At 41.4% G+C, this 15,223-nt stretch overlaps 1 protein-coding gene across 4 annotated transcripts in view; it reads left to right on the forward strand.

Annotated features, from left to right (window-relative positions):
* Positions 1 to 15,223, forward strand: part of DSN1 (DSN1 component of MIS12 kinetochore complex) — a 79,848-nt gene that overhangs the window by 44,125 nt on the left and 20,500 nt on the right. For 3 of the 4 annotated variants that reach the window (XM_073654163.1, XM_073654166.1, XM_073654167.1), the window contains exons 4-6: positions 2,167 to 2,239; positions 6,423 to 6,510; positions 14,945 to 15,007. In XM_073654163.1, coding sequence (XP_073510264.1) covers positions 2,167 to 2,239; positions 6,423 to 6,510; positions 14,945 to 15,007 — 224 coding nt within the window. The remainder of the gene's footprint in view (positions 1 to 2,166; positions 2,240 to 6,422; positions 6,511 to 14,944; positions 15,008 to 15,223) is intronic. The other variant, XM_073654165.1, reaches the window with a different exon arrangement.

Consider the following 15,223-nt stretch of genomic DNA (forward strand, 5'->3'; position numbering starts at 1 on the left):
TCCAAGTGATGCTAAAATCGCCTGGAAAGCGCTTGATAACCCGCATGCAGAAATGCATGTGAAGAATCTTGACAAACACTTCTACCTGGCAGGAAAAAACGCACGTAAAATCCGCATGCATTTTTCCTGCCAGGGAGATGCCTAAAAAATCTGCAGCATTTCTGCATCGTGGGCACTTGGCCTAATAGTCCCCTTAGGAGACTTGAAGCAGGGATCATCCAATTGCTTGTGCTACACATAGCAGTACTTCAGCTCTACTATGTGAAGCAAAAAATCACAATCGCCTATGAACGCCAGCCATGAGCTGGCGTTCACAGGAGATTCATAATGACAGGCACGGGCGTCTTCTGCAGACCCCCGGTTGTTATGACAACCCATCGGCGCCCTGCGATCACTTGACAGGTGCGCCGATGGGCGGGATTTGTGATGCACTTTCAGCCAACACCTGTTAACTGCCGCTGTCAGTGATTGATAACAGCATTTAACTTGGTTACCCGCAGCTATTAGAGGCACTTGATGGCTGATTTAAATCGGCCAATGACTTGCATGTCATCGGTCGTGAAGGGGTTAACTAACTGCTGTGATCTTGCATGTGGTGTGTCTTTTTGTTTTTTTCCCCCCTCCTTCTCATCAGAAGACTATTCTGTTTAGGTGTTAATTTCCGTGGTCGGCGAGGACATCTTTTATCCATTTTTATATCAATTTTGCTCCAGTGTCTGACTGATAAGTAAAGCGTTGCTGATCTTCTTGTAGCCTTCACCTTTCTTCTGTAAAGAACTTATTTTCTTTCTCAGGTCTTGTGACATTTCTCTTCCATGTGGTGCCATTGCGAACAGCATGAAATGGGAAAGACACTTTTTTTTTTTTTTTTTTTTTTTTTTTTTTTATTTCTTCTACGTCGCTCCCTTTTATAGTCACCTGTTTGCTGGACACCAGTGTAATGAATAATTAGACTTACCTGTGGATGAATTCTTTGCCTTTGCTCCTAACACACATGTGGTCAAAATTGTTGGTATCCCTCGTTTAATTAACGAAAAACCCAAAATGGTCACAGAAATAACTTGAATCTGACGAAAGTTATCCAAAGTGGACTTCATGGGAGACGACCAAGGAGAACACCATTGTTGAAAAAAAATCATAAAAAAGCCAGGCTGGAATTTGCCAAACTACATGTTGACAAGCCACAAAGCTTCTGGGAGAATGTCCTATGCACAGATGTGCCTTGCCAAAAAATCCATTTTTGTCTCATCAGCTCTATGTTTACAGACGGGAAAATGAAGCATATTAAGAAAAGAACACTGTCCCTACTGTGAAACATGGGGGAGGCTCTGTTATATTTGGGGCAGCTTTTCTGCATCTGGCACAGGGTGTCTTGAATCTGTGCAGGGTACAATGAAATCTCAAGACTATCAAGGGATTCTAGAGAGAAATGTGCTGTCCAGTGTCAGAAAGCTTGGTCTCAGTCGCAGGTCATGGGTCTTGCAACAGGATAATGACCGACAACACACAGCTAAAAACACCCAAGAATGGCTAAGAGTAAAACATTGGACTATTCTGAAGTGGCTTCTATGAGCCCTGACCTAAATCCTATTGAGCATCTTTGGAAAGAGCTGAAACCTGCCATCTGGAAAAGGCGACCTTCACACACGAGACAACTGGAGCAGTTTGCTCATGAGGAGTGGGCCAAAATACCTGTCGAGAGGTACAGAAGTCTCATTGACAGTTACAGGAATTGTTTGATTGCCTCAAAAGGTTGTTCAACAAAATATTAAGTTAAGAAGAACCATCATTTCTGTCCAGGCCTACTTCATGAGGTTAATTTTTTTTTTTAATTCTGTGGAAGCAGAAAAGCAATGTCTGACTTTCATTTGTTCATTTTCAAAGATTTTTAATTCATTACTTTTGTCAGATTCAAGTTGTTATTTCTGTGACAATTGTGGGTTTTTCTTTCATTAAACAAGGGGTACCAACAATTTTGACCACGTGTGTACTTTCGTTGGGATGTACTAATTTTTGCGACATAGTATGGTATCCCATACTAAAACTAAAAGTTTTCTGACTAATCTGTTTGAGTGTACTCATTTATGCTGAGCACTGTATACAGTGTATATACCTTAAGTACAACATTTAATTTAATACTTTTGTACCTATTTTTATCTTCTAAAGTTCTCCCTTCGCAAATTGGAAACATCTCTCTCTCAAGCTGATGCTTTCAGTGCAGAGTCTTTCAACCTCAGTGGTAAGTATTTTGTTTCGGTGTTCCATAAAGTAGCTCTAATAAGAAAATACTAGCAAGCAGTTCATCTTTTAATAGGAGCCTGGATTTAGAGAGTGGTCCTGTAAAGCTGGCCTTAAAAAATATTTCATTTGCATCTGAGATGAACAGGGCTCCTTTTATTGTCCATATTTATTATTAATTGGGCTCAATGGGTGAAATTGTTTAGAGGACCTTTTTGCAGTTCTAGCATGTTAAATTGCCACATCATGAAATTGTGGCTGTAGAGCTGAATTCAAAAAGTAGTTTTTAATTTCTCCGTTGTGAAGATATTAGCTTGTAAAGTTATATTTTATGATCTAGTTCGACTGGTTGTTACCAGGGAATGGTCTCTGGGGGTGTGTACTTCTTCCCCTGCATGAGGTTGATCAATCACAAGCAGGCAGTGTCTTGCTGGGGAGAAAAGAACACTCCCTGTTCTCCTCTCCAATCTCATTCATTTACTGTGTACAGTCATGGCCAAAAGTATTGAGAATGACACCAAAATTTTTTTTTCACATGATCTGCTGGCCTCTGGTTTTTATTAGTGTTTGTCTGATGTTTATATCACATACAGAAATATAATTGCAATCATATTATGAGTACCAATAGGTTATATTGACAGTTAGAATGAGTTAATGCAGCAAGTCAATATTTGCAGTGTTGCCCCTTCTTCTTCAAGACCTCTGTAATTCTCCCTGGCATGCTCTCAATCAACTTTTGGACCAAATACTGACTGATAGCAGTCCATTCGTGCATAATCAATGCTTGCATTTTGCCAGAATTTGTTGGTTTTTGTTTGTCCACCCGTCTCTTGATGATTGACCACAAGTTCTCAATGGGATTAAGATCTGGGGAGTTTCCAGGCCATGGACCCAAAATCTCTGTTTTGTTCCATGAGCCATCTTGTTATCACCTTTGCTTTATGGCAAGGTGCTCCATCATGCTGGAAAAGGCATTTTTGGGCGCCAAACTGCTCTTGGACGGTTGGGAGACGTTGCTCTTGGAGGACATTCTGGTACCATTCTTTATTCATGGCTGTGTTTTTAGGCAAGTCTGTGAGTGAGCTGATTCCCTTGGCTGAGAAGCAACACCACACATGAATGGTTTCAGGATGCTTTACAGTTGGCATGAGACAAGACTGGTGGTAGCGCTCACCTCTTCTTCTCCGAATAAGCTGTTTTCCAGATGTCCAAAACAATTGAAAAGGGGATTCATCAGAGAAAATGACTTTGCCCCAGTCCTCAGCAGTCCACTCCCTGTACCTTTTGCAGAATATCAGTCGGTCCCTGATGTTTTTTCTGGAGAGAAGTGGCTTCTTTGCTGCCCTCTTTGAAACCAGCCCTTGCTCAAAGAGTCTCCGCCTCACAGTGCGTGCAGAAGCACTCACACCAGCCTGCTGCCATTCCTGAGCAAGCTCGGCACTGCTGGTAGTCCGATCCCGCAGCTGAAACAGTTTTAAGATACGGTCCTGGCGCTTGCTGGTCTTTCTTGGGCGCCCTGGAGCCTTTTTGACAACAATGGAAGCTCTCTCCTTGAAGTTCTTGATGATGCGATAGATTGTTGACCGAGGTGCAATCTTTGTAGCTGCGATACTCTTCCCTGTTAGGCCATTTTTGTGCAGTGCAATGAAGGCTGCACGTGTTTCTTTAGAGATAACCATGGTTAACTGAAGAGAAACAATGATACCAAGAACCAGCCTCCTTTTAAAGTGTCCAGTGATGTCATTCTTACTTAATCATGACTGATCGCCAGCCCTGTCCTCATCAACACCCACACCTGTGTTAATGGATCAATCACTAAAACGATGTTAGCTGCTCCTTTTAAGGCAGGACTGCAATGATGTTGAAATGTGTTTTGGGGGTTAAAGTTCATTTTCTGGGCAAATATTGACTTTGCAAGTACAGTAATTGCTGTTAAGCTGATCACTCTTTGACATTCAGGAGTATATGCAAATTGCCATTACAAAAAATGAAGCAGTAAACTATGGAAAAATTACTATTTGTCTCATTCTCAATACTTTTGGCCATGACTGTAGAGATACCGAGCAGAAAGCAGCAGCTTGAATAAGTATCAGAAGGCGTATACGTTGTATATAGAAGTCATCACAATGTATATGATACTAATTATCAATGACCATAGTAGAAAGTTTAAACAACATTCTAGCATGAATCATATAGAAAAAAAAGGTGTATAAAAACCATGTCATCTTAGATAAATCAAATCAACTTTATTTTAAAATATATATTAAAACAAGTACATGCAAAATTAGCCCCCAAAAAAGAAACTGGTACCACATGCCAGAGTAAATATATAATATAATACATTTGATATGAGTACATCAAAGTCTTAAATAACCATATAGGAAGATATAACTGGACCAAAATTGTAAATATAAGTTGCAATAGTATTTAGTAGCCTCCACAATCTGTATTCCATATAGGATTAATCAAGGCATAGAAAAACAAAACCAAAGGTATCTAACAAAATGTAGCATAGATAGACAAGTTACCAAAGTTAGAATGTGGCTCCAGGGTCCCCTACGCGCTTTTCAGTTTAACATGCTCATACTGGTGAACGCTCCTCTTTTTTTAAAGATGACCTGGATTCTCTGTGGACTTTAGGCATTATTAATAAGTGATCACCACTAGTGTTGAGCGAATTTGTTCGGCATTTCAAATTCGTGTTCAGGGTTCCGGCTTGTTCGCGCCAAAAAATCGGCTCTGCCCACGAACATCCTGATTTGCCACGCTGTCACGCAGATAACAGCCGCCGCTCTCTATACATGGAGCGGTGCCTGAACCCGTGCTCGCGCCGCCCCGTGATTGAAACCCGACCGCTGCCGGGGGGGGGGGGGGGGGAGGGGATAAAGTTAATTTCTTCCTGGCAGCTGGGGTCCAAGTGTATTCGCTGGTCAGGTTCAACATTTTATTTTTCAAATCAACTCCAGGCCTTTTATCTGCTTAATTGAGAATGACATAACGAAGGGATTGCCCACTCCTGTCCATGCGGCAGCCCACTGAGGCCGGTGTTAAGGCAGCTTGCGTGGTATAGCTCCCCACAAGTGGAGCTAGGCCTCAGGGCAGCGGGGATTTAAGGATGCAGGACAGATGGGACCCAGCCGGGTCAGAGCAAGAACAAGGACAGACACGATAGTCACTTCAGTACCTTTTACTGATGGAAATTCAGGCACGTCCCGCAGCACTGTAGGGTGAAGGGTGCATATCAGGATCCTCCCCAGTGAGCGGGTGTAGGGCCTCCTGTTTATTACCTTTGTGTGGTAAGTTTCTGACCTGCCTGGAGCTAGGCCTAACCTGGTTTCTGTACTGCACCGGCTGACTTTATGGTAGGGCCTTCTCTTGGAGCATGCGCTCCCAGCTTGCGGGGTCTCCATGACTCCTGGCTCTGTTACTTATCAGCTCTTAGGTGATCCTGGGACTTGAAGTCTTCCAGGGATTCCGGTTATGTCCTACTGGGTCCTAGAGATCCCGGTAAGCTCGGACCCGGTGTCCGGTATATGCTTTCTGGGGTGAACTTGTACAGCTCCTCTGCCCCCAATGCTACTCACTTTCCACTCGCCTTCGGCCACGCTCGGGCCCTCACTAGGCTATGCACACTAGCGGCAGCTTGCCGCGCTTCACCGATCTTATGGCGCCGGCACACCTTGAGCTCTAACTGAGCTACAACTGCGTCTGGACTGGGCTCCACTGCAGGCTGACCTCTCTCAGACTTGACTCTCTGTAGACGCCAGACTAGACTGAGCTCGACCCTGTATTCAGGTCTGTACTTGCTGAACTCTCCAGAGGAACTGCTGAATCCACCCTCTGCCTGGGTCCACCTTCCCTGTTTATCTCCCTGTTTATCTCCCTAACGGGCTCCCTCTAGTGGTCTGAGGTGGAAGGTGGAGGTGTAGGAATCCTTTAATGCACCCCTATAGGATCTGTGGCTCCAAGCACAGCTGGGCGCCACATCTCTGTCCAAATATATATGGACCTAACTGTAGATGTTAATGAGTGTATATGTAGAGTTTTAAGACTAAGGAGGTCCCTGTTTTTAGATAGATCTGCTTATAAGCTACTTTGGTCAGTGCGAGTACGAGCAGCTAATATTGCTGAACATTCAGGAGTGAAGGATGCAAATATTAACCAAATGTGTTTTCATTCTTTAGTCATGTCGGTGAAAGAAAAGTTTAAATGTTTCGTAGAACGATTGTACCATCGTGGAACTTTTCAGAGATGTACGGAGAAGTTGACCAGGTGACTGCTGAGATAATTCAATACAGTGGCCGCGGCTCTTTCCCATTTTTGCACTTTAATTTTTTTTACTCCTCTTCTTCCCAGAGCCCTAACTTTTTTATTTTTCGGTCAATCTGGCCATGTGCGGGCTTGTTTTTTGTGGGAACAGTTGTACTTTTGAACGACATCATTGGTTTTACCATATCTTGTACTGAAAAATGGGAAAAAATTCCAAGTGCGGTGAAATTGCAGAGAAAAAGTACAATTCCACAGTTGTTTTTTTGTTTTTTGTTGTTTTTTTACAATGTTCACTAAACACTAAAACTGACCTGCCATTATAATTCTCCAGGTTAATACGAGTTCATCGATGCCAAACGTGTATAGGTTTATTATTTAAGTGGTGGGAAAAAAAAAATCCAAAAGTTTGTTTTTTTTAAAAAAAAAAAAAAAAAAAAAAAAAAGCGCAATTTTCCGAGACTCGCAGCATCTCCATTTTTCGGTGGTTGGCTGAGGACTTATTTTTTGTGCCGAGCTGACGTTTTTATTGATTCCATTTAAGGGCAGATACAATGTTTTGATCGCCCATTATTGCATTTTATTGCAATGTTGCGGAGGTCAAAAAAAATTAATTCTGGCTTTTTGATCTATTTTTCTCGTTACGCTGTTTACCGATCAGATTAATTCTTTTTATATATTGATAGATCTTTCGATAACAAATATGTGGGTTTTTGATATATTTTTTTTTTTTTTTAGTTTTATTTTGAATGGGGCGGCAGGGGGGTTATTTGAAATATGTATGTATATACAGTACAGACCAAAAGTTTGGACACATCTTCTCATTTAAAGATTTTTCTGTATTTTCATGACTATGAAAATTGTACATTCACACTGAAGGCATCAAAACTATGAATTACCACATGTGGAATTATATACTTAACAAAAAAGTGTGAAACAACTGAAAATATGTCTTATATTCTAGGTTCTTCAAAGTAGCCACCTTTTGCTTTGATGACTGCTTTGCACACTCTTGGCATTCTCTTGATGAGCTTCAAGAGGTAGTCACCGGAAATGGTTTTCACTTCACAGGTGTGCCCTGTCAGGTTTAATAAGTGTGATTTCTTGCCTTATAAATGGGGTTGGGACCATCAGTTGTGTTGTGCAGAAGTCTGGTGGATGCACTGCTGATAGTCCTACTGAATAGACTGTTAGCTGCTTTTTTCTTGCCATAATAGAAATTCTAAGTAAAGAAAAACGAGTGGCCATCATTACTTTAAGAAATGAAGGTCAGTCAGTGAGAAAAAATTGGGCAAACTTTGAAAGTGTCCCCAAGTGCAGTTGCAAAAACCATCAAGCGCTACAAAGAAACTGGCTCACATGAGGACCACCCCAGGAAAGGAAGACCAAGAGTCACCTCTGCTTCTGAGGATAAGTTTATCCGAGTCACCAGCCTCAGAAATCGCAGGTTAACAGCAGCTCAGATTAGAGACCAGGTCAATGCCACACAGAGTTCTAGCAGCAGACACATCTCTACAACAACTGTTAAGAGGAGACTTTGTGCAGCAGGCCTTCATGGCAAAATAGCTGCTAGGAAATCACTGCTAAGGTCAGGCAACAAGCAGAAGAGACTTGTTTGGGCTAAAGAACACAAGGAATGGACATTAGACCAGTGGAAATCTGTGCTTTGGTCTGATGAGTCCAAATTTGAGATCTTTGGTTCCAACCACCGTGTCTTTGTGCGACGAAGAAAAGGTGAACGGATGGACTCTACATGCCTGGTTCCCACCGTGAAGCATGGAGGAGGAGGTGTGATGGTGTGGGGGTGCTTTGCTGGTGGCACTGTTTATTCAAAATTGAAGGCATACTGAACCAGCATGGCTACCACAGCATCTTGCAGCGGCATGCTATTCCATCCGGTTTGCGTTTAGTTGGACCATCATTTATTTTTCAACAGGACAATGACCCCAAACACACCTCCAGGCTGTGTAAGGGCTATTTGACCAAGAAGGAGAATGATGGGGTGCTATGCCAGATGATCTGGCCTTCACAGTCACCAGACCTGAACCCAATCGAGATGGTTTGGGGTGAGCTGGACCGCAGAGTGAAGGCAAAAGGGCCAACAAGTGCTAAGCATCTCTGGGAACTCCTTCAAGATTGTTGGAAGACCATTTCCGGTGACTACCTCTTGAAGCTCATGAAGAGAATGCCAATAGTGTGCAAAGCAGTCCTCAAAGCAAAAGGTGGCTACTTTGAAGAAGCTAGAATATAAGACATTTTCAGTTGTTTCACACTTTTTGGTTAAGCATATAATTCCACATGTGTAAATTCAGTTTTGATGCCTTCAATGTGAATGTGTGTGTTATATGAAAAAGTTTGGGCACCCCTATTAATCTTAAGCTTACTGTTTTATAAAAATTGGTGTTTTTGCAGCAGCTCTTTCAGTTTGATATATGTAATAACTGTTGGACACAGTAATGTTTCTGCCTTGAAATGAGGTTTATTGTACTAACAGAAAATGTGCAATCTGCATTCAAACAAAATTTGACAGGTGCATAAGTATGGGCACCTCACCAGAAAAGTGACATTAATATTTAGTAGATCCTCCTTTTGCAAAAATAACAGCCTCTAGTCGCTTCCTGTAGCTTTTAATGATTTCCTGGATCCTGGATGAAGGTATTTTTGACCATTCCTCTTATAAAACAATTCCAGTTCAGTTAAGTTTGATTGTCGCCGAGCATGGACAGCCCTCTTCAAATGATCCCACAGGTGTTCAATGATATTCCGGTCTGGGGACTGGGATGGCCATTCCAGAACATTGTAATTGTTCCTCTGCATGAATGCCTGAGTAGATTTGGAGCTGTGTTTTGGAACATTGTCTTGCTGAAAGATCCATCCCCTGCTTAACTTCAACTTTGTCACTGATTCTTGAACATTATTGTCAAGAATCTGCTGATACTGAGTGGAATCCATGCGTCCCTCAACTTTAACAAGATTCCCGGTGTCTGCATTGGCCACACAGCCCCAAAGCATGATGGAACCTCCACCAAATTTTACTGTGGGTAGCAAGTGTTTTTCTTGGAATGCTGTGTTTTTTTGCCGCCATGCACAACTCCTTTTTGTATGACCAAACAACTCAATCTTGGTTTCACATGTCCACAGGACCTTCTTCCAAAAAAAAATTGGCTTCTCCAAATGTGCTTTTGCATACCTCAGCCGACTCTGTTTGTGGCGTGCTTGCAGAAACGGCTTCTTTCGCATCATTCTCCCATACAGCTGCTCCTTGTGCAAAGTGCGTTGTATAGTTGACCGATCCACAGTGACACCATCTGCAGCAAGTTGATGCTGCAGCTCTCTGGAGGTGGTCTGAGGATTGTCCTTGACTGATCTCACCATCCTTCTCTGCCTTTCTGATGTTTTTCTTGGCCTGCCATTTCTGGCCTTAGCAAGAACTGTCCCTGTGTTCTTCCATTTCCTTACTATGTTCCTCACAGTGGAAACTGACAGGTTAAATCTCTGAGACAGCTTTTTGTATCCTTCCCCTGAACAACTATGTTGAATAATCTTTGTTTTCAGATCATTTGACAGTTGTTTTGAGGAGCCCATGATGCCACTCTTCAGAGGAGATTCAAACAGGAGAACAACTTGCAAGTGGCCACTTTAAGTAGCTTTTCTCATGATTGCATACACCTGGCTATGAAGTTCAAAGCTCAATGAGGTTACAAAACCAAATAAAGTGCTTTAGTAAGTCAGTAAAAAGTTGGTAGGAGTATTTAAAACAAGAAAATGATAAGGGTGCCCATACTTATGCACCTGTCAAATTTTGTTTGAATGCACATTGCACATTTTCTGTTAGTACAATAAACCTCATTTCAAGGCAGAAACATTACTGTGTCCAACAGTTATTACATATATCAAACTGAAATAGCTGTTGCAAAAACACCAATTTTTATAAAACATTAAGCTTAAGATTAATAGGGGTGCCCAAACTTTTTCATATAACTGTGTGTATATATATATATATATATATATATATATATATATATATATATATATATATATATATATATATATATATATATATATATATATATATATATATATATATATATATATATATATATATATATATATATATATATATATATATATAATTTTTTTATTAAACTTTTTTTATCTACTTAATACTTGCTTCAATAGTCTCCTCATCTGATCATTTTGATTCCACCTGCGGCTGTTAGGGGCACATGACTGCCATGTGCCGGGAAAGATGTGGACTCCGGCACTGAGCTGTGGGGGAGACACGCCATGCGCTGTACATATATGGCACATGTTGTGAAGGGGTTAAAGAAGTTTGCTTTTGACAATCCTTTTATAGTTAGAAGGAACCCTTTAACGAGGACCTAATGTTTATGGGAGAAAGATAAAATTTAAAGGACAGTAGATGATATTATAAGGCAGCAGTGTAGGCATCCAATGAAATACGTCGAGTGCACACATTCGGTGGCACACTGTGGACTCACGCCTCTAAATGCAATGTGAAGACATCATTAGCAGTCTGGTTATGTGATCAGACCAAATCATTCCCTGTAGTGATAATACTAGGCTTGTAACAATATGGATGCCATTTTTGTGTCTGTATTACAGACTTGTCACCCAGAACTTGACACTGTTGAATCGCCATCAAATTCGATATTGCCTCCCTGCTCCGTCTAATAACATTTATCTGTAATGTTAGTGGTTAAAATGGCTCAGGATTTTACTCCCATTAACCCCTTTCTGACGTGTGACCTAATAGTACGTCATGGTGACCTGGGCCGATTGGAGCAATGACGTGCTATTAGGTCATATGGTGATCGCGACCGCACACAAGCGGTGCGGGGCGATTGCCGCCTTGTGTCAGCTGTGACAATGTGGAGGGAGCGGTCCTGCACCCTCTCCCTGCACATTAACCCCCTCAGTGCTGCGATCAAAGTCGATCGCAGCATTGCGGGGGCAAGGGGAGGTGATCGCCGATACTCGCCTCTCCTGCCGGCATCCAATGTTGTCTGCCGCGGCTCCCGTATGTTGCCATGACGACCCGATGTTGTAGTGATAACATCCGGGTCACCAGACAGCAGGAAGATTCTTTGGTCATGCGCAGTGCATGACCAAATTATCTTCTCACTCTGCAGCAGTGACAGCCTTTATAGCACAGGGAGCTGCTGCTGCTCTCTATGCTATACAGGCAATCTGAAAATAAAATGTGAAAGTCCCATAGTGGGACAAGGTGTAAAAGTAAAAAAAAGAATTAGAATATGAAGGAAAAAAAAAATCAAAAAAAATAAAAATATATTGTACCCATAAATAAATATTATTGTGGAAATAAAAACAATAAAAGTACCCATATATGGTATTGCCACTTCCGGAACGACCTGTTCTATAAAACTGTCCCACTAGTTAACCCCTTTAGTGAACACTGTAAAAAAAAAAAAAATAGAATTATATATATATATATATATATATATATATATATATATATATATATATATATATATATATATATATATATATATATATATATATATATATATATATATATATATATATATATATATTTCTTTATCATCATAACTCCAAGCAAAAAATGCAATAAAACGCGTTCAAAAAGACGAATTCAAATAAAAAGGGTGTTGCTGAAAACGTCATCTTGTCCTGCAAAAAAACAAGCCACCATACAGCTCCAGCAGCTGTAAAATAAAAAAGTTATAGCGCTCAGAATAAAGCGATGCAAAAATTTTTTTTTCTATAAAATAGTTTTTATTTTGTAAAAGCGCCAAAACATAGAAAAACAATATAAATGTAGTACCGCTGTTAACGTACTGATCCGAAGAATAAAGCTGCCTTATCAATTTTACCACACGCGGAACAGGGAAAAAAAAAACACAATTCCGGAATGGTTGGTTTTTGTTTATTCCCCCTCCCAAAAATCGGAATAGAAAGCGATCAAAAAATGTCACGTGCCCAAAAATGGTACCAATAAAAACGTCAACTTGTCCCGCAAAAAACAAGCCGTCACATGACTGTCGGCCGAAATACGGACAAATTATAGCGCTCAAAATATGGCGATGCAAAACTAGTCTTTGCAAAAAAAAAAGCATCTTTTTAGTGTGTGACAGCTGTCAATCATAAAAACCCAATATGAATCTGGTATTTCTGTAATTGCACCGACCCGACGAATAAAGCGGTCTAATCACTTATACCACACCAGAAACGGCGTAAATAATAGACTCTAGGGTTGGGGTTGGGATTTTTTCAAAAGTAAAGAAAAAAAAAAAAATAGTGACGATATGGCGACTAGTGAACACAAGTGCTCTCTGCTTGAGTTTGCATCGGGTGCTCGGGTATGCACTGAGTATAGCGGGTGCTCGAGTCTCCTCCCCATATGTTTTGCAGCTGTTATACAGCCAAAAAAACTTCGCGAGGATTGCCTGCCATGCATGAGCGATCCCTCATATTGTTTTTTTTTTTTTTTGGGTGTCTAATAACCATGAAACATGTGGGCGGGGGCTCGAGCATGTCACTCCAGCACCCGCGATACTTGGTGCATACCTGAGTACCCGATGCAAACTCAAGTAGCGAGCACTTGCGCTCAAGACTAATGACAACTTATTCAATATCATGACCTAATATCAAATTCTGTGTCGTACCTCTGGGTTCAAAATGTTCACTATACACCTTGATAAAATCTTTGAGGGGGTGCTAGTGTCCAAAATGAGGTTACTTGTGGGGGGTTTCCACTGTTTAGGCACATCAGGGGCTCCCCAAACGCAACATGGCATCTACTAATTATTCAAGCAAATTTTACATTCAAAAAGTCAAATGGCGCTCCTTCCCTTCCGTGCCTTGCCGTGCACCCAAACAGTGGTTTTCCCCCACATATGGGGTATTGGTGTGCTCAGGAGAAATTGTACCACAAATTTTGGGGCCCATTTTTTCCTGTTATTCCTGCAAAAATAAAAAAATTGGGGTCTAAATTAAAAGTTTTGTGAAAAAAGTGAAATGTTCATTTTTTTCTTCCACATTCCAAAAATTCCTGTGAAGCACTTGAAGGGTTAATAAAGTTATTGAATGTGGTTTTGAGCACCTTGAGGGGTGCAGTTTTTAGAATGGTGTCACTTTTTGGGTATTTTCTGTCATAAAGGCCCCTCAAAGTCACTTCAAATGTGATGCGGTCCCTTAAAAAATGGTTTTGTACATTTTGTCGGAAAATTTAGAAATCGCTGGTCAACTTTTAACCCTTTATAGCTCCCAATCGAAAAAAAATTTTGGTTCCAAAACTGTGCTGATGTAAAGTAGACATGTGGGAAATGTTATTTATTAACTATTTTGTATGACATATCTCTCTGATTTCCGTTTTTTTTTCACAAATAAACTTAAGAGTTATCGAAGAAATGTTACCACTATCATGAAGTACAATATGTCACGAAAAAACAATCTCAGAATCAGCGGGATCTGTTGAAGCGTTTCAGAGTAATTGCCTCATATAGTGACAATGGTCAGAATTGTAAAAATTAGCCGGGTCCTTAACGTGCAAACCACCCTCGGGGGTAAAGGGGTTGTCCAGTTAAAAACAAGTTATTGCCTATGCTCAGGATGAGTGGTGAGTATCACATCCACTGGGACCCATACCGATCAGGAGATCACGTAACTTCGATCCTCGACACAGAATGGCGCGGGAGTTTGGCTGCCTGACCACTGCCCTATTAATTCTCTTTGTGGCTGTTGGGGGGCGGGGGGGGGGAGCCGATTGCTGGGAGGACGGACAAGTACGTGCACTGCCACTCCATTTTAATGGGGATAAAGCTTAACACGTCTGCTACTTGATGCGGGTCTCGTTGGTCGGAACTCCACCGATCAGCAAGTGTGCTTAGATAGCTCCATCATATTCCACAGCGCTTTAAAGACATTATCATCTCTGTCCCCATTGGGGCTCACATTGGGGCGTGGGAGGAAGCCGGAGGATACCCACGCAAACATGGGGAGAACATACAAACTCCTTGCAGGACCCGAGCGCTGCAAAGCAACAGTGCTAACCACTGAGCCACCTAGCCTGTGGGTATTTGATAATTTGTGTTCACCACCCCTTTTTATTCCTGGAGCACAAAGTACGTGTCTATCATTGCCAATCATGTTGGCTCTCATGGGCTAACGTCATGCGGAGCCTTCACCTTTTTCACCTCTCAGGACTCTTGTCTTTTTATTGTCTCGCAGAGAAAAATAACATGGAGTCTATGCCCGATGTGTCGGTGATTAAAGGCTCAGAAGGAGGGGGTGGTAACCAGCTTCTCCTTTGTACTTGGCTTTCAATACAACTCAGCGTGGCAGATGACTTTGGACATGAAATGAAAGGAATCTATATGTTTGCCTTTTACATAAACTATATCCACTTAGTTAATACATCTTTTTTTGCTTTCAAAAGTTCTGATGAAAATGAAGAACAACTTGAGGCAAATCAGGCTGACATTAAGGTTGACATTGCAAAGTAAGTTTTTTTTTGTTTGTTTTTTTTTTCCAATTTATAACCTCTTTCTTTATTATAAAGTCTGCTCTTATACACAATGCATGAGAATCCACCACCACTGGATATCAATAGAGTGAGCACTGATATGCACACACTCCGGGCTCCATCGCCCCCACCACCCGCCCCTGCGATGCAACTGCGGGGTACTGATGTGTTACCATGGCAACCAAGGGTCTG

The sequence above is a fragment of the Phyllobates terribilis genome, unplaced genomic scaffold (assembly GCF_046119375.1).
Source record: "Phyllobates terribilis strain yellow unplaced genomic scaffold, ASM4611937v1 Scaffold_11__3_contigs__length_659146591, whole genome shotgun sequence".
In the NCBI taxonomy this organism is placed as follows: Eukaryota; Metazoa; Chordata; class Amphibia; order Anura; family Dendrobatidae; genus Phyllobates; species Phyllobates terribilis.